The 25,910-nt window shown below is 45.6% G+C and overlaps 1 protein-coding gene across 1 annotated transcript in view; it reads left to right on the top strand.

Annotated features, from left to right (window-relative positions):
- dnah9l (dynein, axonemal, heavy polypeptide 9 like) overlaps positions 1 to 25,910 on the top strand; it is a 668,659-nt gene that overhangs the window by 195,896 nt on the left and 446,853 nt on the right. The window contains exon 28 of the mRNA XM_070873660.1: positions 3,744 to 3,870. Within this exon, the coding sequence (XP_070729761.1) occupies positions 3,744 to 3,870 (127 nt within the window). The remainder of the gene's footprint in view (positions 1 to 3,743; positions 3,871 to 25,910) is intronic.

Below are 25,910 nucleotides of genomic sequence, written 5' to 3'. Positions count from 1 at the left end.
ACATGGCTCATGACGCCCCTACGCGTAACACGGACGGAAGCTGACCATCAATATAACATGTCGCACATTACGACACACAGCATCATAGAGAGGACCATTGGCATCTTGAAACAGCGTTTCCAATGCCCGGACCATTCCGGAGGCTACTTGCAATACTCCCCTGAGATTGTCGGTAAGTTCACTGTTGTGTGTTGCATGCTGCATAACGTAGCCATCATGAGGCAGCAGCAACTGATAGTGGAAGACCCACCTGCGGTGAGAGTGGCTGATGATAATGATTTTTAAGATGCAGGTGACGAGCAGGAAGAGGAGGTGGTGGAGGAGGATGATGACGAGGATCAGGAAACCATGCAAGTGCCTGAGGCCGGAGCACGACGTCCGAGGAGGGCGGGCCATCGTGCTTCTTTAATGATTGCTCGAGCCTTGTGCCAGCAGCTCATCCATGAACGCTTTACTAATGCCTGAGGGCTCAGCGACAACTATTCCGCATGGACATGTTTATTTTTTGCAGTTGTTCCTAAATGTTGTGTTGTGTTAATGGAACATGATTCAGTTTTAATGTAAAATATATTTTATTCAAAAGTTTACAATGTACTTCACTTTAGTGTAATAAAATAATTCTTGTATCAAACTTTACTTTAATATGACTCTTTAAGATCATTTAAAAACATTAAGATCACTTTTAAAGTTACAACAACAACAGCAGCAGCAGCAAAGAAAGGCTGCACCCATCTCTCATTCCCATCTCAGTGAATGTGCACTTCTTCATGGAGGGTGGGGGTGGGTGGGGGGGGGGCCTGGGCGTGTTCCCTTATTGCAGCAGCTAACTCACACATGTCCTCCCTGATGGCTTGTGCCATCCTTTCCACTGCCTCTGACATTCCCTCCCTCATGGACACTATTCCTTCACTGATGTTCCCGGAAATCATTTCCATTTCCTGTGCGATTACTGTTATTTCTCCCGACAGTCCCGTTACCTCATCACCCATCCCACTGATGGTGTGCACGAGTGATCGGGTAAGGTCAATGCTCTCTGCACTCAATGCCATGATCTGAACCACATCTGTTGCATCCTGCATCTCAGGAGAGCGTGGTTGATTTCTCCTTACCCTCACCCTTGGTCTGCCTAGCGGCAAACCCCCCAGTGGGAGGCGCAACCTCGGATGGTGGGGCCCTGGGCATTCCATGCTGCATCCCACCAGCACTGAGATCCACAAGCTGGGACGGTGGGGCACTGGGTGTTCCATGCTGCATTCCACCACCACTGGGACCCTCCACCTTGGATATTGTGAAACCATGGAATGTCACATCAGAACTTAAACCACTAATCATGCACGGGCTGAAACCAAGGAATGTCACACCAGAACTCATGGAAGGATTTGGCAACGCGAAGTCCATTAACGTGGCCTCATCCATATTCATTACAACATTGTCCCCTTCGTCCATCTCCATCCCCACTTCCTTCCCCCCCCCCCCCCCCAATTTGGTCTGCAGGGTTAGGCTCATATGCGTCTAAATCTTCTTCTGGATCTTCAGGATTGGCATCTGGTTCTGCAAAATATAACAGAACAGTCAAATGGTTAGCAGCACAGAAGGGGGTAGGATGGGTGGCATGAGTAGACTCACACATAGCAGGCCAGGCATCAGGTTGATTTGAAAGGCCACGATGAATTTTCAGGACTTACCCTCTCCCTTGCGTGTGGGCCCAGCTTGTGCAGTACTGATTGTTTTTCTCTAGGTAGGATCCATCAAAGCAGCGATCCTCTCTTCCAAGGGTGCCAGTTGGTGCAGATTTGGCACGCCTCCTCCTGTTCGAGTTCTTTCTCTTTTGTTGTGAACCAATTTCTTCTGCAAAGATGAAAATGCAACTTTTTAGAGAGGGTGTCTTTCTATTGGGTGGAACATATACAGCTGGTCACATTTACAATTGCAATTCCATTGAATAAATGCAAATATTACTTATGCTAACTACTTGACCAAGGTCCTGCCATTTCTTTTTACACTGGCTTTCAGATCTCTGGGTGTTCACCACTGCGCGGTAATCTTCTGCAACTTGGTTCCAGCGTTTCTTCATTTCTTTGGGTGGCACTTTTGTGCGACCTCTGTTGCTGGTATACAGCTCCTGCCATCTGTTCTCAATGACATTAACTTCGTCATACAACAAATTCTTTGTTCTTGGTGCACGTTGTTGCATTGCTGTATTGAATTGACACTCAGTGATTTTTCAAAACACACAGTCCTTATTTTGTATGCAGCAATGATTTTCAGATATACAGCACTCCTTCTGGAACTTTAGCAGGCATGCATGCAGCACTATTAACACAGAGCACTCACTGCTTCTTGATTCCAGCAGCTGATTTATTCCACAGCAATCCTTCTGGCACCAAAAATCAAGCAGTTTTGTTTCCCTTTAAAGATGGCCGATTGCCAAAGTTCTGTGCTACTGCGCATGCGCGCACACTTCAATGCACATGTGGAGAGCTGCCGGCACTGTTTCTGGTGCAGGGTCCTAGTTCCGCCCCCGAATTGACTGGCCACGCTGCGCCAAGCCCCGGGGGAGGCAACACAGCGGCCAGAATCAGAGGACATTTTTTCGGCGTCCTTTTCATCGTACAAAAGCTGCGCAACTCTGGTGAGTACACCAAAAATCTGCCGGGGCCAATTTTGAGCCCTATGTGTTTATTTTATTTTTGCTTAGAATAACAATCTGAAACTAAGTTGCAACATTGGGTACAGTGGGTGGAAAATAATTTATATTTTTTATAACGAAGTAGTGCTCATCAAAGTGAGGCATGTTTGTTTTGAATACTTTCCATTTTGCCAAGGAATTTCCTTGTCAGGTATATCATGGATGGATGTAGGATAAAATTCCTATTCTCCTTCAGCAATGTGTCTTAGTGCCACTTTCAAAAGAACACCTTCTAATCCACCAATGTGTTTTTTTTTCTGTTTTTTTTACTTTTAAAGCCACACTGAGATTCCCTATTTGTGACAAATTGCTAGTCTGAGTTATGGGCCTGCACCGACTCTGAACTAGATTACCTAAATTAATTTATATTGTATATTTACAGCTGCTGTAGAGAGTCCTTCATCACCTGTTTGGAAAAGATTCAAACCCTTATTTTAGAGATTTCCACTGAATCTATTATTTCAACCCCACACAACTATTTTTGACAATCAGTTGTCCTCAATTCTTTAAAAAAACAATCTCAGTTTTAATATTTTTCCTTTCATGTATCAAATTTGCTGAACATGTTTGTATTGAATCACACTAACTTATTCTTTTGCTGTGACAGTTGGGAGCAATTTCTGCACAGAACTGAAAAATTAAGAATGTTTTAGCCCATTTTACCTCTGGGTGTTGGGGGTGGTGGGGCTTATAAGGAGCTCACATATATGCAAGGTTGCTTTCTCTCAAAATATATTTTTCCTTTTTTTATGTTTTGGGAGGTAGGATTGAAGATGTCCCAAATAAGTCATGAACTAAAGCAACTAACTTAAGCTGTCATGGAATAGATTATTTGAAAGAAGTGGCATTTTTTTTTTACTTTCATTTGGGATACATACCTGTTTAATTTTAGTATTTTATAATTGAGCTCAGTTTTAAATATAGTGGCACCAAATTTTTCCCTTCATAATTTCAATGCTCTGATAAAGTCCCACCTGCTAAAAAGAACACATTTTAAAGTTTATGTAATACTTAAACCAATTATTGTAACAAGTTTTTGTAATCTTTTTTCTAGACTGACTCTCTGTGAGAAAGCTTTAGCTGAATATCTTGAGACAAAACGACTCGCATTTCCAAGATTTTACTTTGTTTCTGCAATGGATTTATTAGAAATTATTTCCAAAGGAGGTCAACCAAAACAGGTAAAGATTTCCATTGTGACATCATACACACTACACATCCTGAGAATGAATGAGGATGCAAAATGGGTCACTGGAAAGTAAAATTGGGAGGGTGTATATTTCACTTCTGTCCGATTTTGCACCTTTACTGAATTTTACCCCAGTGTCTTGCTGCATTTCATTATGTAATGAATTTTCTGGATTGCATTGATTGATGCAGACATTAATTCATTTGCTGGATTTTTTTTGTAGGTTATTTCATGAATTAGATGGATTGCATTCACTGAGTGACATCTTATGTAATAATTTGATTATCTCAGTTAAAAAAAAATTAAAATAAATTAATGGGATTTGATTCACTGTCAGACATCATTTAATAAATTCAGGTGGACCTCATTCAATTTTTTAAACATCATTTATTGAGTTTTCTGTGTTCAACTAACTGAGGAGCAGATTAGCTAATGAATTTATAACATTTGATTTACTCAGCCAGACAAAAGTTAATGAAGTATAAACAGAAAATGCTGAAAAAGCTCAGCAGGTCAGTCAGCATCTGTGAAGAGAACAGACAATTAAATGGTTCAGTTGTGACTCCTCTGTTCTGATGAACGGTCCACACTCGAATCATTAACTTGTCTGTTCTATCCACAGACGCTGACTAACCTGCTGTATGCTTGCAGCAGGTTCTGATTTTGTTTCAGATTTCCAGCTTCTTCAGTTTTCTGTTTTGCTTTTTAATAAAAAAATAATTTAATGAATTTGATGAATTGGATTGATTTACCAAAAGATCATTTTAATAGCATTCATTCAGACACAGAAAATGTAATGAATTCATTGGATTTGATTCACTCAGCCAGACATTATTTAAAGAATTTGCTGGATATCATTCACTGAAGCACAAATCATTTAATGAATTCAATGGATTGGAGTGAATTATGATGAGATTATTTAATGACATGCAGGAAATGGCAGGGAATATGGACAATACTCACTGGGGAGCTTTTGGATACAATGTTAGTCCAAATAGGAGTCCTGACTGAATAATTAATGAGTTGTAGAGCTAGTTGTGGGAAAGGGAACAGCAGTATTTTGCAAATAAGTGAACCATGGCTAGTGGGAAACAGTAATAACCCATAATAGGATCAAATAGTGTAAGATTTCTGAATCTTTCTGGGCTTACACTTGACAGTGAGACGATTCTTTCCAAACACATGTGGCTGTCTGGTCTGGCTCAGCCATCTTTGATTAGTTTAAATGGCTTTCCAATACACAAAACCCATGCTGGCAACCTGTGGGCTTCCATTTTATCTCAACACAAGCAGGTCTTTCCGTTAATCTACACTTTTAACATTTATACTGATAGGTCCTTACGATACAGTATAAATGCACACGAGGCCCATGCTTGAGAGAAGGTCAATCTGTGACCTGTCCTTTATTCCTTAGCCCTCAAGTGATGAAGGTGGGCGGAGCTTCCCCTTTTGTACCTGAAGGTCCAGGTTAGGAGTGTCTCCCACCTAGTGGTCATTGTTCTCACAGTGAACAACTTAGGTCAGATTATACATGGGTTACAATGCTGGTTGAATACATGACATCACCTCCCCCCCCCCAAAGTCTTATTGGGATCACAGGTTGAGTCTCTCTGGTGGTTTACGCTCTCTTGTAGAGTGCCTGAGTTGGGGCTCCGGTTGTTGGGCGCTGGCTTGAGTGTCTGCTGTTTGCGGTGCCTCAGGCCTATCCAGACTGCCCACAGTGATTGGGCTCTCCTCCCTTTGGTTCCGGTGTTCGGTCACCTGTGGTAGAGTGAACTCTACATCATGTTCTTCCTCTGCTTCTTCTATGGGGTTGATGAACCTCCGTTTTGTTTGATCCACGTGTTTGCAGCAGATTTATCCATTGGTAAGTTTAACTACCAGAATCCTATTTCCCTCTTTGGCAATCACAGTGCCTGCGAGCCATTTGGGTCCTGCAGCGTAGTTGAGGACAAAAACAGGATCGTTTACATCAATACATCGCGCCCTCGCATTCCTGTCATGGTAGTCATATTGTGGCTGGCGCCTGCTCTCGACAATTTCTTTCATGGTGGGGAGGATAAGGGATAGCCTGGTTTTGAGCGTCCTTTTCATTAGCAAATTTGGGGGTGGAACTCCTGTGAGCGAGTGTGGTCGGGATCTATAGGCCAACAGGAGGCATGATAAGCGTCTTTGTAGGGAACCCCCTTGGATTCTGAGCATCCCCTGTTTGATTATCTGCACTGCTCGTTCTGCCTGGCCGTTTGAGGCCGGCTTGAACGGTGCCGTTCTGACATGGTTAATTCCATTGTCTGCCATGAAGTCCTGGAATTCAGTGCTTGTGAAGCACGGGCTATTGTCGCTGACCAAGACATCCGGTAGACCGTGGGTGGCGAACATTGCCCATAGACTTTCTACCGTGGCAGAGGTTGTGCTTGAATTTAAAATGTCACACTCGATCCATTTGGAGTAGGCGTCTACTGCAACCAAAAACATTTTTCCCATGAAAGGACCTGCGTAGTCCACATGGATGCGTGACCAGGGCTTGGCGGGCCATGGCCAGGGGCTAAGGGGGGCTTCCCTGGGTGCGTTGCCCAGCTGGGCACACGTGTTGCACCTGCGAACACAAAGTTCCAGATCTGCGTCTATCCCTGGCCACCAAACGTGTGACCTGGCAATTGCCTTTATCATGACAATGCCCGGGTGCTCATTGTGGAATTCTCTGATGAACACCTCTCTGCCCATCTGGGGCATGACTACGCGGTTTCCCCACAGTAGGCAATCGGCCTGAATCGAGAGTTCATTCCTGCGCCTGTGAAATGGTTTAAATTCCTCAGGGCATGCCCTGTACGTGGCTGCCCAGTCCCCATTCAGGACACTTTTCTTGACTAGAGACAATAGCGGGTCTCTATTTGTCCAGACTTTAACCTGACGGGCTGTCACGGGTGAGCCTTCGCTTCCGAAAGCTTCAACAGCCATGACCTTCTCAGCAGCATGCTTGGTAGCCCCCTCAGTGGTGGCTAGTGGGAGCCTACTGAGTGCATCGGCGCAGTTTTCGGTGCCCGGTCTGTGCTGAATTGTATAGTCATAGGCGGCTAACATGAGTGCCCACCTCTGTATGTGGGCCGATGCATTCGCATTTATGGCCTTGTTGTCGGCCAAAAGGGACGTTAGGGGTTTGTGATCTGTCTCCAGCTCAAATTTCCTGCCAAACAGGTACTGATGCATTTTCTTTATAGCATATACACATGCGAGCGCCTCCTTTTCTACCATCCCGTAGCCCCTTTCTGCCTGGGACAGACTCCTGGAGGCATAAGCTACCGGCTGTAACTGACCCTTGACATTGACATGCTGCAACACACACCATAGGATGACGCATCGCACGTTAACACAAGTTTCTTACATGGGTCGTATAGTGTTAAAAGATTGTTGGAACATAACAAATTGCGTGCTTTATTAAAAGCCCTTTCCTGGCTGTCCCCCCAGACCCATTCGCGACCTTTGTGTAGGAGCACGTGTAGCGGCTCTAGCAGCGTGCTCAATTTGGGAAGAAAGTTACCAAAATAGTTCAGGAGCCCCAAGAACGAACGCAGCTCCGTTGTGTTACGGGGTCTGGGTGCTCTCTGGATTGCTTCCGTCTTGGACGCAGTAGGGCTGACCCCGTCTGCTGCTACCCTCATCCCCAGGAATTCTACCTCTGGAGCTAGGAAGACGCACTTCGCCTTTTTCAGTCGCAGCCCTACCCGGTCCAGGCTGCGTAGCACCTCTTCCAGGTTGTGGAGGTGTTCTTCAGTATCGTAACCCGTGATGAGGATGTCGTCCTGAAAAACCACCACCCCTGGAATTGACTTGAGGAGGCTTTCCATATTTCGTTGGAAGATCGTGGCAGCCGAGCGAATCCCGAACGGACATCTGTTGTACTCAAACAACCCCTTGTGTGTCGTGATGGTGGTCAGCTTCTTCGACTCACTCTCCAGCTCCTGGGTCATGTAAGCTGAGGTCAGGTCCAATTTTGAAAAAAATTTGCCACCGGATAGCGTCGCAAAGAGGTCCTCCGCTCTCGATAGCGGGTACTGGTCTTGGAGTGACACCCGATTGATGGTGGCCTTGTAATCACCACATATCCTGACCGACCCATCCGCCTTGAGCACCGGCACGATCGTGCTCGCCCAGTCACTGAATTCGACTGGCGAGATGATGCCTTCCCTCAGCAGGCGGTCCAATTCACCTTCTATCTTTTCCCGCATCACTTACGGCGCCGCTCTGGCCTTGTGGTGTACTGGCCTGGCATCCGGGTTTATGTGAATCACGATGCCGGGTTGAAATAACGAGTCAAATTTGTCCAGGATCTGTGAGCATGATACTCGCTCCACAGAGGAAATTGCATTGACATCGCCCCATTTCCAGTTCATGACAGCAAGCCAACTCCTCCCCAGTAGTGCGGGACCATCCCCTGGGAAAATCCAGAGTGGCAACCTATTCTCCGAATCTTTGTGGGTCACTACTACAGTGGCGCTGCCTAGCACCGGAATGATCTGCTTTGTGTAAGTCCGTAGCTGTGCGTTAATCGGCGATAATTTTGGCCTCCTGGCTTTGGACGCCCACAACTTTTCGAACTGTTTGATACCCATCAGGAACTAGCTGGCCCCCGTGTCTAGCTCCATTGATACTGGGATGCCATTGAGGAGCACTTTCATAATTATCCGTGGCGTCCTGGTGTATGAACTGTATACATGCTCCAGATGAACTCGCTGAACTTCAGTTTCCAGCGATTTCCCCCAGCGTTCATTTCTGCAATTTCTGCAGGTATTTTGCTCATCTCTGCAAACTCCGGCTGAGTGTGTGCCTCCACGTCGCTAACAAGAGCTGTTGTTGGAAACAAAGCGTCCCTTGCCAGTCGATCGTCCCTGACTGCCCTTGTGACTGTCCTTGAATGCGCCATTAACAGGTGTTGATGGCCCCATTACTGGCCGCATTGTCCCTTACAATGGTGTGAATCGCCGTTCAACTTGCCATTGTCTCTGTGGAACTCCTCCTCTGGGTTCGACTACATGTTGGGGCATGCCCGATTGCCCTTGTCTGCCTGGAGAACTGTGTGCTGCTTTAACAATATTGAATCTCTGTCCCAACCATTCCTTAACACAGTACCTCTCATCTGTTCTGCTCGTGGCCATGCTCGCGTGGTTTAAATCCCAGTTTCTCGTCGCCATTGATAGGTCCTTACTATACGGTATTAATGCACACGAGGCCCATGCTTGAGAGAAGGTCAGTCTGTGACCTGTCCTTTATTCCTGAGCACTCCAAGTGATGAAGGTGGGTGGAGCTTCCCCTTTTGTACCTGAAGGTCCAGGTTTGGAGTGTCTCCCACCTAGTGGTCATTGTTCTGACAGTGTACAACTTAGGTCAGATTATACATGGGTTACAATGCTGGTTGAATACATGATATATACATACACAGAATCAATTAATAAATGCTTTTATTCTTACAATAGGGAGTCAGAGGCTGACTGAAATGGGACTGGGACTAGAATGGTGGATGGCAGGGATGGGAAGGATTCTGTTACAAATAAAGTTAAATGAATTTTAATGGAAAAAGTAGGCAAAAAGTGTGGCAAAAATATGTCACCAGGAGGTAAAGTTTTTTTAGACAGGAAAACCAAGCATATATAAGATTTTAATGATGCATGTTCTTTTCAATAACTGAAATGTAACTTAGTTTATTGAAACCAGCCAGGGTTAAGGACATCTCCTCTGGGTTGTAGAGGAACTTGGAGAGGGAGGGGCCAGTTCTCGTGGTCCACATAGGTACTAACGATTATATATTGGATGAGGAGTCAGACTAGATACTGCAAGCTCAAAGTAAGTGTGACCGTAGTCCTTTATTACAGATCTCAGAGTGTGTCTCCAGCCTGTGAGGCCTCCTTATATACAGGTGCTCCCAAGGGATTGTGGGATCCCATGGGACTCCAAGGGATAAGTCCTCTGGTGGTTAGACATGGCAATTACAGGTTTACATACACAACACCAACTACATAGGTAGGACTAACAAAGAGGTTCTGCTGAGGGAGTATGAGCAGCTGGGAACTAAATTAAAAAGCAGAATCACAAAGGTAATAATCTCTGGATTACTACCGGAACCACGAGCAAATTTGCATAGGGCGAATAGGATCAGAGAAATGAATGCGTGGCTCAAAGATTGGTGTGGGAGGAATGGGTTTTAATTCATGGGACACTGGCACCAGTACTGGGATAGGAGGGAGCTGTTCCGTTGAGATAGACTTCATTTGAGCCATCCTGGGGTCAGTGTCCTGGCGAATCGAATAACTAGTGTTGTAGATAGGGCTTTACAGTGTGACAGCTGCAGGAAAAATGCAGGGAACAGCACCAGCCCTTATACATGGCCGCCTTCGACCTTACAAAGACCTTTGACACTGTCAACCGCGAGGGTCTAGGAACATCCTCCTCCGTTTCGGATGCCCCCAGAAGTTCGACACTATCCTCCGCCTGCTCCACGACAACATGTAGGCCGTGATCCTTACCAATGGATCCATTACAAACCCAATCCATGTCCGGACCGGGGCAAAACATGGCTGCATCATTGCCCCAGCCCTCTTCTCAATCTTCCTCGCTGCAATTCTCCACCACACAGCCAACAAGCTCCCTGCTGGAGTGGAACTAAACTATAGAACCAGTGGGAAGCTGTTCAACCTTCGCCGTCTCCAGGCCAGTTCCAAGATCACCCCAACCTCTGTCGTCGAGCTACAGTACGCGGATGACGCCTGCGTCTGTGCTCATACAGAGGCTGAACTCCAAGTCATAGTCAACGTATTTACTGAGGCGTACATAAGCATGGGCCTTACGCTAAACATCTGTAAGACAAAGGTCCACCACCAGCTTTTCCTCACCGCCCCCCCCCCCCCCCCCCCGCCCCCAGAGTCATCAAGATCCACAGCGCGGCCCTGGACAATGTGGAACATTTCCCATATCTCAGGAGCCTCTTATCAACAAGAGCAGACATTGACGACGAGATTCAACACCACCTCCAGTGCACCAGTGCAGACTTCGGCCGCCTGAGGAAAAGAATGTTTGAAGACCAGGCCCTCAAATCTGCCACCAAGCTCATGGTCTACAGGGCTGTAGTAATACCCGCCCTGCTGTATGGCTCAGAGACATGGACCATGTACAGTAGACACCTCAAGTCGCTGGAGAAATACCACTAACGATGTCCCCGCAAGATCCGACAAATCCCCTGGGAGGACAGACGCACCAACATTGGTGTCCTCGACTAGGCCAACATCCCCAGCATTGAAGCACTGACCACACTTGATCAGCTCTGCTGGGCAGGCCACATTGTTTGCATGCCAGACACGGGACTCACAAAGCAAACGCTCTACTCGGAACTCCTTCACGGCAAACGAGCCAAAGGTGGGCAGCGGAAACCTTACAAGGACACCTTCAAAGCCTCCCTGATAAAGTGCAACATCCCCACTGACACCTGGGAGTCCCTGGCCAAAGACCGCCTGAAGTGGAGGAAGTGTATCCGGGAGGTCGCTGAGCACCTCGAGTCTCATCGCTGAGTGCATGCAGAAAACAAGCGCAGGCAGCGGAAAGAACGTACGGCAAACCTGTCCCGCCCACCCTTTCCCTCAATGACTATCTGACCCACCTGTGACAAGGACTGTGGTCTTCGTATTGGACTATTCAGCCATCTAAGGACTCATTTTTAGAGTGGAGGCAAGTCTTCCTCGATTCCGAGGGACTGCCTATGATGATGATGAAACTAAATAGTAGGGGGGAGGTATCCGGTGAGCGGAAATTTAAAAAGTCAAAGGGAAAGGAGAAGGCAAAAGTACAGAGTAGGAATAGGGGTAATGACAACCAGTGTGACAGGAAGGGACAGAATGTATACACACAAGACAAAATTAAAAGCTCTATATCTAAATGTACAAAGCATTTGTAATAAGATAGATGAGTTGATGGCACAAATAGAAATAAATGGGTGTGATCTGGTTGCCATTGCAGAGATATGGTTGCAAGGTGACCAAGGCTGGGAACTGAATATTTAGGGGTATCTGCCATTTCGTAAGGATAGGCAGAAAGGAAAAGGAGGTAGCTCTGTTAATAAGGGATGAGATCAGTGCAGTTGTGAGAAATTATATTAGTTCAGAAGATCAAGATGTAGAATCAGTTTGGGTGGAGATAAGAAATAATAAGGGAAAGAAGTCACTTGTAGGAGTGGTCTACAGGCCCCCAAACAGTAGCCACACTGTAAGAAATAATAAAGGTTTTTAAGAAAGGTACGGCAATAATCATGGGCGATTTTAATCTTCATATTGATTGGACAAATCAAATTGGCTAAGGAAGGCTTGAGGAAGAGTTCATAAAGTGTATGCAGGATAGTATCTTGGACAATACATTGTGGAACCAACCAGGGAGCAGATTATTTTAGATCTGGTAATGTGTAACGAGTCTGGATTAATTAATGATCTCGTAGTGAAGGAAAATCTTGGGAAGAGTGATCATAGCATGGTAGAATTTCAAATTCAGTTTGAGGGTGAGAAAGCTAGGTCTCAAATAAAGGTAATTACAAAGGTATGAAGGCAGAGTTGGTTAAAGTGGACTGGGAAAATATATTAAAGAGTAACACTGTAGAAAAGCAGTGGCAAACATTTAAGGAGATATTTCAGAACTCTCAACAAAGTTATATACCAGTGAGAAACAAAGATTCAAAGAGAAGATGCACCCTGGCTAACTAAGGAAGTAAAGGATGGTATCAAATTGAAAACAAAGGCATACAATGTTGCGAAGAACAGTGGAAGACCAGAGGATTGGGAAATTTTTAGAAACCAGCAAAGGCCGACTAAAAAATGATTAAGACAGAGAAGATAACATATGAGAGTAAACGAGCAAGAAATATAAAAACAGACAGTAAGAGCTTCTACAGGCATATATAAAAAGGAATTGAGCAGCTAAAGTAAATGTTGGTGGCTTAGAGGATGAGATTGGGGAATTAATAAAGGGTAACAGGGAAATGGCAGAGACGTTGAACAAATATTTTGTATCGGTCTTCATGGTAGAAGACACTAAAAACATCCCAATAATTGATAATCAAGGAGCTATTGTGTGGGGGGAGGGAGACTTAAAACAATCACTATCACTAGAGATCAAGAACTAGGCAAACTAATGGAACTAAAGGTGGATAAGTCCCCTGGGCCTGATAGCCTGCATCCGAGGGTCTTAAAAGAAGTGGCTGCAGAGATAGTGGATGCATTGGTTGTAATCTACCAACATTCCCTGGATTCTGGAGAAGTCCCAGCAGACTGGAAAACCACAAATGTAACATCCCTATTTCAGAAAGGAGGGAGATGGAAAGCAAGAAACTATCGACCAGTTAGCCTAACATCTGTCATTGGGAAAAAGCTGGAGTTCATCATTAAGGAAGCAGTAGGACATTTAGAAAATCATAATGCAGTCAAGCCGAGTCAGCATGGTTTTATGAAAGGGAAATCATGTTTGACAAATTTGCTCGAATTTTTTGAGGATGTAACGAGCAGGGTGGATAAAGGGGAGCCAGTAGATGTCGTATATTTGGATTTCCAGAAAGCATTCGATAAGGTGCCACATAAAAGGTTACTGCACAAGAAAAGACCTTGGGGTTGGGGGTAATATATTAGCGTGGATATCATCATCATATCGTAGGCCGTCCATCGAAATAGAGGAAGACTTGCTTCCACTCTAAGGACCCAAGTTTCCACATGATTTGCGCCTGATTTTTAGGAGCAACTGGTGGAGAATGGACTATCTTAGAAATCGCAATTCTCCACATTTTTTTTTTCTGCAGTTCTAGTCAGGTAGAACAGTTCTACTTTGGAACAGAATTTTTTCTTCAAAAGGGGGCGTGTCCAGCCACTGACGCCTGATTTCAAAATTTCCACAGTGAAAACGTACTCCAAACTAAAGTAGAATGGAGCAAGTGAAGATTTTTGTAGAACTGAAAAAACCTGTTCGACACATTAAAAAATCAGGTGCAGGTTACAAATTAGGCGTCCAGAACGAGGTGGGGGGGGAGGGGGGAAGGGAAGTCGTTAAATTCTACAATAAATCCTTATTTATACTTCTACAAATATTATACAAATAAATCCAACCTGAATAAACATTTATAAGCAAAGAAAAGATTAAATAAACCATCTTCCTACCTGTGTGAAAGTGCTGCAGGCACGGAGAATTCTGCAGTCAGCCTGAGGCGCCTGTTCTTCCCGCGGGGGGCGGAGGGGAGAGGAGGCGCCCGTTCTTTCCCTCGTGGGGGGGAGGCGCCCGTTCTTCCCGCGGTGGGGAGGAGACAGTGAGAAGGCTGCAAGTGCTAATGTGCTTTTATTTTAAAAATGTTCAAAAATTAAACAGCAACAAAGAACTACAAAAATGGCCGAGTGCCAATGTTTTTTTCACATTGAGCATGCGCGAACGCTGCAACGCGCACGCGCAGCGTTGCCGGCAGGAAAAAAACTAATTTAAATAGTACCCGCCCCCTCCCACTTACAAAATCGGCGCGAGTGTAGGCTCCGCCCCCCTGGGTGCCGCGCCAGGCAGACAAGGAGCTGCAGAATGCTCCAGAATCGCGATTCTTTTTTTTAGGCGCCGTTTTAGGCGCGAAAAACGGGCGCCCAGCTCGGATGGGCACCTGTTTTTTATCGTGTGGAAACTTGGGCCCTAAAAGTGAGTTCTCAAGTGGCTGTACAATCCAATATGGAAATTACAGTCTCTGTCACAGGTGGGACAGACAGTCGTTGAAGGAAAGGGTGGGTGGGGAGTTTGCTTTGCCATTGCTTCTTCCGCTGTCTGCGCTTGGTTTCTGCATGCTCCCAGCGGTGAGACTCGAGGTGCTCAGTGCTCTCCTGGATGCTCCTCTTCCACTTTGGGCAGTCTTGGGCCAGGGATTCCCAGGTGCCGGTGGGGATATTGCACTTTATCAAGGAGACTTTGAGGGTGTCCTTGAAATGTTTCCTCTGCTCACCTGGAATTCTGAGTGGAGCGCTTGCTTTTGGAGTCTCGTGTCAGGCGTGCGGACAATGTAGCCCCTCCCGCGGAGCTGGTCGAGTGTGGTCAGTGCTTCGATGTTCGGCAATATATTAGCATGGATATAGGATTAGCTAACTAACAGAAAACAGAGAGTCAGGATAAATGGCCATTGTCAGGTTGGCAAACTACAGCTAGTGGTGTGTCGCAGGGATCGGTGCTTGACCTCAACTATTTACAATTTATATTAACGACTTGAATAAAGGGACCGAGTGTAATGTAACCAAATTTGCTGATGATACAAAGATATTTTGGAAAGCAAGTTGTGAGGAAGATGCAAAGAATCTACAAAGGGATATAGATAGGCTCAGTGAGTGGGCAAAAATTTGGCAAATGGATTATAATATGGGAAAATGTGAGGTTATCCCTTGGTAGGAAAAATAAAAAAGCAAATTACTATTTAAATGGGGAGAGATTACAAAATGCTGCAGTTCAAAGGGATTTGGGGGTTCTTGTACATGAAACAGAAAAAGTTAGCATGCAGGTACAGCAAGTAATCAGTAAGGCAAATGGAATGTTGGCCTTTATTGCAAGGGGGATGGAGTATAAAAGCAGGGAAGTCCTGCTCCAACTCTACAGGGCGTTGGTAAGACCACTCCTGGAGTACTGCGTACGGTTTTGGTCTCCTTATCTGAGGAAGGATTCCTGAGATGAAGAGGTTGTCAGAGGAAGAAAAGTTGAGCAGGTTGAGCCGATACTCATTAGAGTTTAGAAGAATGAGAGTTGATCTTATTGAAACATAAGATTCTGAGGGGGCTTAACAGGGCAGACGCAGAAAGGATGTTTCCCCTCATGAGGGAATCGAGAACTAGGGCGCATAGCTTCAGAATACGGGGTCGCCTATTTAAGACAGAAATGAGGAGGAATTTCTTCTTTCAGAGGGTCCCCCCAGACCCATTCGCGACCTTTGCGTAGGAGCACGTGTAGCGGCTCTAGCAGCGTGCTCAATTTGGGAAGAAAGTTACCAAAATAGTTCAGGAGCCCCAGGAACGAACGCAGCTCTGTCGTGTTACGGGGTCTGGGTGCTCTCTGGACGCAGTAGGGCTGACCCCGTCTGCTGCTACCCTCATCCCCAGGAATTCTATCTCTGGAGCTAGGAAGACGCATTTCGCCTTTTTCAATCGCAGCTCTACCCGGTCCAGTCTGCGTAGCACCTCCTCCAGGTTGTGGAGGTGTTCTTCAGTATCGTAACCCGTGATGAGGATGTCGTCCTGAAAAACCACCGTCCCTGGAATCGACTTGAGGAGGCTTTCCATATTTCGTTGGAAGATCGCGGCGGCCGAGCGAATCCCGAACGGACATCTGTTGTACTCAAACAACCCCTTGTGTGTCGTGATGGTGGTCAGCTTCTTCGACTCACTCTCCAGCTCCTGGGTCATGTAAGCTGAGGTCAGGTCCAATTTTGAAAAAAGTTTGCCACCGGTTAGCGTCGCAAAGAGGTCCTCCGCTCTCGATAGCAGGTACTGGTCTTGGAGTGACACCCGATTGATGGTGGCCTTGTAATCACCACATATCCTGACCGACCCATCCGCCTTGAGCACCGGCATGATCGTGCTCGCCCAGTCACTGTATTCGACTGGCGAGATGATGCCTTCCCTCAGCAGGCGGTCCAATTCGCCTTCTATCTTTTCCCGCATCACTTACGGCACCACTCTGGCCTTGTGGTGTACTGGCCTGGCGTCCGGGTTTATGTGAATCACTACCTTGGCCCCCATGAAAGTGCCGATGCCAGGTTGAAATAGTGAGTTAAATTTGTCCAGGATCTGTGAGCATGATACTCGCTCCACAGAGGAAATTGCATTGACATCGCCCCATTTCCAGTTCATGACAGCAAGCCAACTCCTCCCCAGTAGTGCGGGACCGTCCCCTGGGAAAATCCAGAGTGGCAACCTGTTCTCCGAATCTTTGTGGGTCACGACTACCTTGGCGCTGCCTAGCACCGGAATGATCTGCTTTGTGTAAGTCCGTAGCTGTGCGTCAATTGGCGATAATTTTGGCCTCCTGGCCTTGGATGCCCACAACTTTTCGAACTGTTTGATACCCATCAGAAATTGGCTGGCCCCCGTGTCATGGTGCACATTGGTACCAACGATATAGGTAAAAAAAGGGATGAGGTCCTACGAGATGAATTTAAGGAGCTAGGAGCTAAATTAAAACGTAGGACCTCAAAAGTAGTAATCTCGGGATTGCTACCAGTGCCACGTGCTAGTCAGAGTAGGCATCGCAGGATAGCTCAGATGAATACGTGGCTTGAGCAGTGGTGCAGTAGGGAGGGATTCAAATTCCTGGGGCATTGGAACCGGTTCTGGGGGAGGTGGGACCAGTACGAACCGGACGGTCTGCACCTAGGCAGGACCGGAACCAATGTCCTAGGGGGAGTGTTTGCTAGTGCTGTTGGGAGGAGTTAAACTAATATGGCAGGGGGATGGGAACCAATGCAGGGAGACAGAGGGAAGCAAAAAGGAGACAAAAGCAAAAGACAGAAAGGAGATGAGTAAAAGTGGAGGGCAGAGAAACCCAAGGCAAAAAACAAAAAGGGCCACTGAATATAAAGGGGCTGCAGGAGCGGTCAAAACTAAAAATCATGGTTTAAAAACTAGTATTAAAACACTCTACCTAAACGCACGCAGCATTCGAAATAAAGTAAATGAGTTGATGGCACAAATCATTACAAATGGGTATGATTTGGTGGCCATTACAGAAACATGGTTGCAGGGTGGCCAAGACTGGGAATTAAACATACAGGGGTATCTGACGATTTGGAAAGATAGACAAGAAGGGAAAGGAGGTGGGGTAGCTCTGTTAATAAAGGATGATATCAGAGCAGTTGTGGGAGACGATATTGGCTCTAATGAACAAAATGTTGAATCATTGTGGGTGGAGATTAGAGATAATAAGGGGAAAAAGTCACTGGTGGGAGTAGTTTATAGGCCCCCAAATAGTAACTTCACGGTGGGGCGGGAAATAATCAAGGGAATAATGGAGGCATGTGAAAAAGGAACGGCAGTAATCGTGGGGGATTTTAACCTACATATCGATTGGTCAACTCAAATCGCACGGGGTAGCCTGGAGGAGGAATTCATAGAATGCATACGGGATTGTTTCTTAGAACAGTATGTTACAGAACCTACAAGGGAGCAAGCTATCTTAGATCTGGTCCTGTGTAATGAGACAGGAAAAATAAATGATCTCCTAGTAAAAGATCCTCTCGGAATGAGTGATCACAGTATGGTTGAATTTGTAATACAGATTAAGGGTGAGGAAGTAGTGTCTCAAATGAGCGTACTATGCTTAAACAAAGGGGACTACAGTGGGATGAGGGCAGAGTTGGCTAAAGTAGACTGGAAACACAGACTAAATGGTGGCACAATTGAGGAACAGTGGAGGACTTTTAAGGAGCTCTTTCATAGTGCTCAACAAAAATATATTCCAGTGAAAAAGAAGGGCGGTAAGAGAAGGGATAACCAGCCGTGGATAACCAAGGAAATAAAGGAGAGTATCAAATTAAAAACCAATGCCTATAAGATGGCCAAGGTTAGTGGGAAACTAGAAGATTGGAAAAATTTTAAACAACAGCAAAGAATGACTAAGAAAGCAATAAAGAAAGGAAAGATAGATTACGAAGGTAAACTTGCGCAAAACATAAAAACAGATAGTAAAAGCTTTTACAGATATATAAAACGGAAAAGAGTGACTAAAGTAAATGTTGGTCCCTTAAAAGATGAGAAGGGGGATTTAATAATGGGAAATGTGGAAATGGCTGAAACCTTAAACAATTATTTTGCTTCGGTCTTCACAGTGGAAGACACAAAAACCATGCCAAAAATTGCTGGTCACAGGAATGTGGGAAGGGAGGACCTTGAGACAATCACTATCACTAGGGGGGTAGTGCTGGACAGGCTGATGGGACTCAAGGTAGACAAGTCTCCTGGTCCTGATGAAATGCATCCCAGGGTATTAAAAGAGATGGCGGAAGTTATAGCAGATGCATTCGTTATAATCTACCAAAATTCTCTGGACTCTGGGGAGGAACCAGCTGAGTTGGAAAGCAGCTAATGTAACGCCTCTGTTTAAAAAAGGGGGCAGGCATAAGGCAGGTAACTATAGGTCGGTTAGTTTAACATTTGTAGTGGGGAAAATGCTTGAAACTATCATTAAGGAAGAAATAGCGGGACATCTAGATAGGAATAGTGCAATCAAGCAGACTCAGCATGGATTCATGAAGGGGAAATCATGTTTAACTAATTTACTGGAATTCTTTGAGGATATAACGAGCATGGTGGATAGAGGTGTACCGATGGATATGGTGTATTTAGATTTCCAAAAGGCATTCGATAAGGTGCCACACAAAAGGTTACCACAGAAGATAAAGGTACGCGGAGTCAGAGGAAATGTATTAGCATGGATAGAGAATTGGCTGGCTAACAGAAAGCAGAGAGTCGGGATAAATGGGTCGTTTTTGGGTTGGAAATCGGTGGTTAGTGGTGTGCCACAGGGATCGGTGCTGGGACCACAACTGTTTACAATATACATAGATGACCTGGAAGAGGGGACAGAGTGTAGTGTAACAAAATTTTCAGATGACACAAAGATTAGTGGGAAAGCGGGTTGTGTAGAGGACACAGAGAGGCTGCAAAGAGATTTGGATAGGTTAAGCGAATGGGCTAAGGTTTGGCAGATGGAATACAATGTCGGAAAGTGTGAGGTCATCCACCTTGGGAAAAAAAACAGAAAAAGAGAATATTATTTGAATGGGAGAAATTACAACATGCTGAGGTGCAGAGGGACCTGGGGGTCCTTGTGCATGAATCCCAAAAAGTTAGTTTGCAGGTGCAGCAGGTAATCAGGAAGGCGAATGGAATGTTGGCCTTCATTGCGAGAGGGATGGAGTACAAAAGCAGGGAGGTCCTTCTGCAACTGTATAGGGTATTGGTGAGGCCGCACCTGGAGTACTGCATACAGTTTTGGTCACCTTACTTAAGGAAGGATATACTAGCTTTGGAGGGGGTACAGAGACGATTCACTAGGCTGATTCCGGAGATGAGTGGATTACCTTATGATGATAGATTGAGTAGACTGGGTCTTTACTCGTTGGAGTTCAGAAGGATGAGGGGTGATCTTATAGAAACATTTAAAATAATGAAAGGGATAGACAAGATAGAGGCAGAGAGATTGTTTCCACTGGTCGGGGAGACTAGAACTCGGGGGCACAGCCTCAAAATACGGGGGAGCCAATTTAAAACCGAGTTGAGAAGGAATTTCTTCTCCCAGATGGTTGTGAATCTGTGGAATTCTCTGCCCAAGAAGCAGTTGAGGCTAGCTCATTGAATGTATTCAAGTCACAGATAGGTAAATTTTTAACCAATAAGGGAATTAAGGGTTATGAGGAGCGGGCGGGTAAGTGGAGCTGAGTCCGCGGCCAGATCAGCCATGATCTTGTTGAATGGCGGAGCAGGCTCGAGGGGCTAGATGGCCTACTCCTGTTCCTAATTCTTATGTTCTTATGTGTCCAGCTCCATTGATACTGGGATGCCATTGAGGAGCACTTTCATCATTATCACGTGGCATCCTGGTTTATGAACTGTGTACGTGCTCCACGTGAACTCGCTGAACTTCAGCTTCCAGCGATTTCTCCCAGCGTTCATTTCTGCAATTTCTGCAGGTATTCTGCAAACTCCGGCTGAGTGTGTGCCTCCACGCCTCCAACATGAGCTGTTGTTGGAAACAAAAGTTCCCTTGCCAGTCAATCGTCCCTGACTGCCCCTGTAATTGTCCTTGAGTGCGACATTAACAGGTGTTGATGGCCCCATTACTGGCCGCATTGTCCCTTGCAATGGCGTGAATCGCCGTTCAGCTTGCCATTGTCTCTGTCGAACTCCCCCTCTGGGTTCGACTACATGTTGGGGCATGCCGGATTGCCCTTGTCTGCCTGGAGAACTGTGTGCTGCTTTAACAATGTTGAATCTCTGTCCCAACCATTCTTTAACACAGTACCTCTCGTCTGTTCTGCTAGTGGCCATGCTCGCGTGGTTTAAATCCCAGTTTCTCGTCGCCATTGATAGGTCCTTACTATACGGTATAAATGCACACGAGGCCCATGCTTGAGAGAAGGTCAGTCTGTGACCTGTTCTTTATTCCTTAGCACTCCAAGTGATGAAGGTGGGTGGAGTTTCCCCCTTTGTACCTGAAGGCCCAGGTTAGGAGTGTCTCCCACCTAGTGGTCATTGTTCTGACAGTGTACAACTTAGGTCAGATTATACATGGGTTACAATGCTGGTTGAATACATGACACTATCATAGCCAATTCTGATATGTATTTAATAGCTTGCAACCTGTATTACACTACCACCAGAGGATCTACCTGTTGGAGTCCCAAGGGATCCCAGCATCCCTTGGGAGCACGATATATAAGCAGGCCACCCACGAGATACCTGCACTCTGGAGTCTCATTAAAGGAGCTAAGATCACACTTGCTCATTATACATAGTACTCAGTTTCATCCTTTATTATGAGCTCATCAAATTCATTCCTCATACCTTCGTAGTTTCCTTTGTTTAGAATTCGAACCTTAGTTTCAAAATGGACTACTTCACTTTCCATCTTAATAAAGTATATTATGGTAATTCTTCTCGAAAGGGCCCAGCACAACAAGACTGATAATTAACCCCTTCTCATTACACAATACCCAATCTAGGATAGCCTGTTCACTAGTAGGCTCCTCAACATACTGATTTAAAAAAACATCTCTTACACACTCCAAGAATTCATCTGCCACAGCATTATTAGCAATTTGGTTTGGCCAGTCTACATGTAGATTAAAGTCACCTAGGATTACTGTAGTACCCTTGCTGCATGCATCTCTAATTTCCTGTTTGGTGCCATCCCCTACACTACCACTACTGTTTGGAGGACTATAGACAACTCCCACCAATGTTTTCTGCCCCTTGGTGCTCCTTCGCTCCACCCAGACTGATTCTGCATCTTGATTTTCTGAGCCAATATCCTTTTTCACTATTGCTCTGATTTTATCCTTTACTAACAACGCCACACCACACCCTTTTCCTTTTTGTCTGTCCCTCCTAAATATCGAATATCCTTGGATATTCAGTTCCCACCCTGGTCACCCTGCAACCATGTCTCCGTTATTGCAACTATATTGTATCCGTTTACATTTATTTGCGTTGTTAATTTGTCTACCTTATTACAGATGCTTCGTGCGTTTAGATACAATGCTTTTAGATTTGTCTTTTTAACATTATTAGATATCTTAACATTATTTTATACTATAGCCCTAATTATTAGATATCTTAACATTATTTTGTACTATAGCCCTATTTGTCTTATCGCTATTTTTACTTACCTGGACCCTATTTGTTAGTGTACTCTTGTGTTTGTATGCTCTGCCCCTTCTTGACATAATCTGGTTATGCTTACCACAATCATTTCCTGCACTGCTTCCTTTTCTTTTCTCTTTAGCATTCTAGATTGCTCTCTGCTGCACCCCGCCGACCGTGCCCCCCCCCCCCCCCCCGCTTATTTAATTTAAAGCCCTGCTACCTTCCTAGCTATTCGGTTCGCGTGAACTCTGGTCCCAGCATAGTTCAGGTGTAGTCCGTCCCCACGAAACAGCTCTCTCTTTCCTGAGTATTGGTGCCAATGCCTCACGAATAGAAACCTCTTCTCCCACACCAACCTCTGAGCCACGCATTTGTTAAGTATGGAAGAACTCCACAAGACTGAGTAGTGCAAGCTAAAACTGATGTGACCTTAGTCTCTCGAATACAACTCCAGAGTGCCTAAGCAGCTTGGCAGATAACCTTTTATACTCCCTTGCACGAGGTATGCAGGTGACCCTTGGGCTTCCAACAGTTGCGCCCTGTGGTGGCAAGTCTTACACAGTTACAACGTTTACATACATAACAGCATTCATCTCCCTGATTCTATTGATCCTATGCCACTTTGCTCGTGGCTCAGGTACTAATGCAGAGATTATTACCTTTGTGGTTCTGCTTTTCAATTTAGTCCCTAGCTGTTCAAACTCTCTCAGCAGAACCTCTTTCTTAGTCCTACCTATGTCATTGGTACCTATGTGTACCACGACAACTGGATCCTCCCCCTCCCACTCCAAGTTCTTCTCCAGCCCGGAGGAGATGTCTTTTACCCTGGCACCAGATGGGCAACACAGCCTTCGAGACACATGTTCTTGGCTGCAGAGAACCCTATCTATCCCCCGAACTATACTGTCCCCTACTACAACCACCTGCCTCTTTACTCCCCCACTTGAATGGCTTTCTGAACCATGGTGCCTTGGTCAGTCTGCTCACCCACCCCGCAGTCTGCACACTCGCCCACAAGGGTTGCAAGAACCTTAAATCTATTGGACAAGTGCAGAGACTGAGGCTCCTACAATACTATCTCCTGGATCCCCTTACCTGCTTCACTCGCAGTCACACCCGCCACGTGTCAATTCTAAAGTATTTAATCTAGAGGGTGTGGCTGCCTCCTGGAGCAAAAGGTCCAGGTATCTTTCTCCCTGATGTCTTGCAATGTCTGCAGCTCGGACTCCAGCTCCTCAACTCGGAGCTGAAGTTCATTGAGCCGCAGACACTTAACGCAGATGTAGTCGCCCTGGACCAAAACGTCCAGAAGCTCCCACATATTGCAACAGCAACACATCTCCTGTTTTCCCATTTAATTTAATGAATTAGTTTAGCGTTAATCAAGTATTTGCCCTATATAGTTTATTAAATTAGTTAAACAAACAAAGGTTAGTTTTTAGTATTTAGTTATATGCTATATGTTAATTTAAAAGAAAAAAGAAAAACGTAGCCCAACATCACTACCAATCACCTAACCTACCTCAGCTGTGAAGTCACACAGCAGAGTTCTCTCACCCGGAGCCACGCAATCTCCTGGGAGAGGCAAAAAAACAGATTAAAAACCCAGGTCAATTGGGGAAAAAATCTGGGAAAATTCCTCTCCGAACCAACCAGGCAATCGAAACTAGTCCAGGAGATCACACTGGCCGTATGCTGTGGTCTGCTGTGGCTTTTATCCTCATTCTCGGGCCTTGTTCTGCTCCCGCTCAGGTACGCTGCCCCACTGCGGAAAAAGTTAGGAAAAACAAGGCAAAGCAACACCTCCTGCCTCCACTTCACCGAACTCTCCCACTTACCAAACTCTTGTTTTCTCACTCTGAGCTGATGCACTCCAAGCTAGCAGCACTAGCTCTTGGTTTTTAAACTGCTTGTGTCTCAGATGAGTCACCACTGGTCAACTGTTCAAAGAACTGGTTTCAACTAATTTTAACTAACTGGCTATTTAGCAAACTGCTGGAGAGCTAGCTCCATAGTCCCTTGCAGTTGACAGTGTCAAACGCCTTTGTAAGGTCAAAGAAGGCTATGTACAACGGTTGGTGCTGTTCCCTGCATTTCTCTTACAGTTGTGGTGCTGTAAAGATCATGTTCGCTGTACCCCATAGTGGACGAAATCCGCACTGTGACTTCGGGAGGAGCTCCTCAGCCACAGGGAGAAGACTGTTGAGGATTCTAGGTTGAGGAGGATTCTAGCGATGACTTTTCCAGTGGCTGATAACAGGGAGATTCCTCTGTAGTTGCCGCAGTCGGATTTGTTCCCTTTTTTAAAGATGGTCACGATTACTGCATGCTGTGTATCTGTAAAGCATGCATTCCCGTGTTCCATAGAAACATAGAAACATAGAAAATAGGTGCAGGAGTAGGCCATTCGGCCCTTCTAGCCTGCACCGCCATTCAATGAGTTCATGGCTGAACATTCAACTTCAGTACCCCATTCCTGCTTTCTCGCCATACCCCTTGATCCCCCTAGCAGTAAGGACCTCATCTAACTCCTTTTTGAATATATTTAGTGAATTGGCCTCAACAACTTTCTGTGGTAGAGAATTCCACAGGTTCACCACTCTCTGGGTGAAGAAGTTCCTCCGCATCTCGGTCCTAAATGGCTTACCCCTTATCCTTAGACTGTGACCCCTGGTTCTGGACTTCCCCAACATTGGGAACATTCTTCCTGCATCTAACCTGTCTAACCCCGTCAGAATTTTATATGTTTCTATGAGGTCCCCTCTCATTCTTCTGAACTCCAGTGAATACAAGCCCAGTTGATCCAGTCTTTCTTGATAGGTCAGTCCCGCCATCCCGGGAATCAGTCTGGTGAACCTTCGCTGCACTCCCTCAATAGCAAGAATGTCCTTCCTCAGGTTAGGAGACCAAAACTGTACACAATACTCCAGGTGTGGCCTCACCAATGCCCTGTACAACTGTAGCAACACCTCCCTGCCCCTGTACTCAAATCCCCTTGCTATGAAGGCCAACATGCCATTTGCTTTCTTAACCGCCTGCTGCACCTGCATGCCAACCTTCAATGACTGATGTACCATGACACCCAGGTCTCTTTGCACCTCCCCTTTTCCTAATCTGTCACCATTCAGATAATAGTCTGTCTCTCTGTTTTTACCACCAAAGTGGATAACCTCACATTTATCCACATTATACTTCATCTGCCATGCATTTGCCCACTCACCTAACCTATCCAAGTCGCTCTGCAGCCTCACAGCATCCTCCTCGCAGCTCACACTGCCACCCAACTTAGTGTCATCCGCAAATTTGGAGATACTACATTTAATTCCCTCATCTAAATCATTAATGTACAGTGTAAACAGCTGGGGCCCCAGCACAGAACCTTGCGGTACCCCACTAGTCACTGCCTGCCATTCTGAAAAGTACCCATTTACTCCTACTCTTTGCTTCCTGTCTGACAACCAGTTCTCAATCCATGTCAGTACACTACCCCCAATCCCATGTGCTCTAACTTTGCACATCAATCTCTTGTGTGGGACCTTGTCGAACGCCTTCTGAAAGTCCAAATATACCACATCAACTGGTTCTCCCTTATCCACTCTACTGGAAACATCCTCAAAAAATTCCAGAAGATTTGTCAAGCATG

Source organism: Pristiophorus japonicus, chromosome 3, assembly GCF_044704955.1.
Source record: "Pristiophorus japonicus isolate sPriJap1 chromosome 3, sPriJap1.hap1, whole genome shotgun sequence".
NCBI lineage: Eukaryota > Metazoa > Chordata > Chondrichthyes > Pristiophoridae > Pristiophorus > Pristiophorus japonicus.
This window is presented reverse-complemented; position numbering and strand designations above follow the sequence as displayed.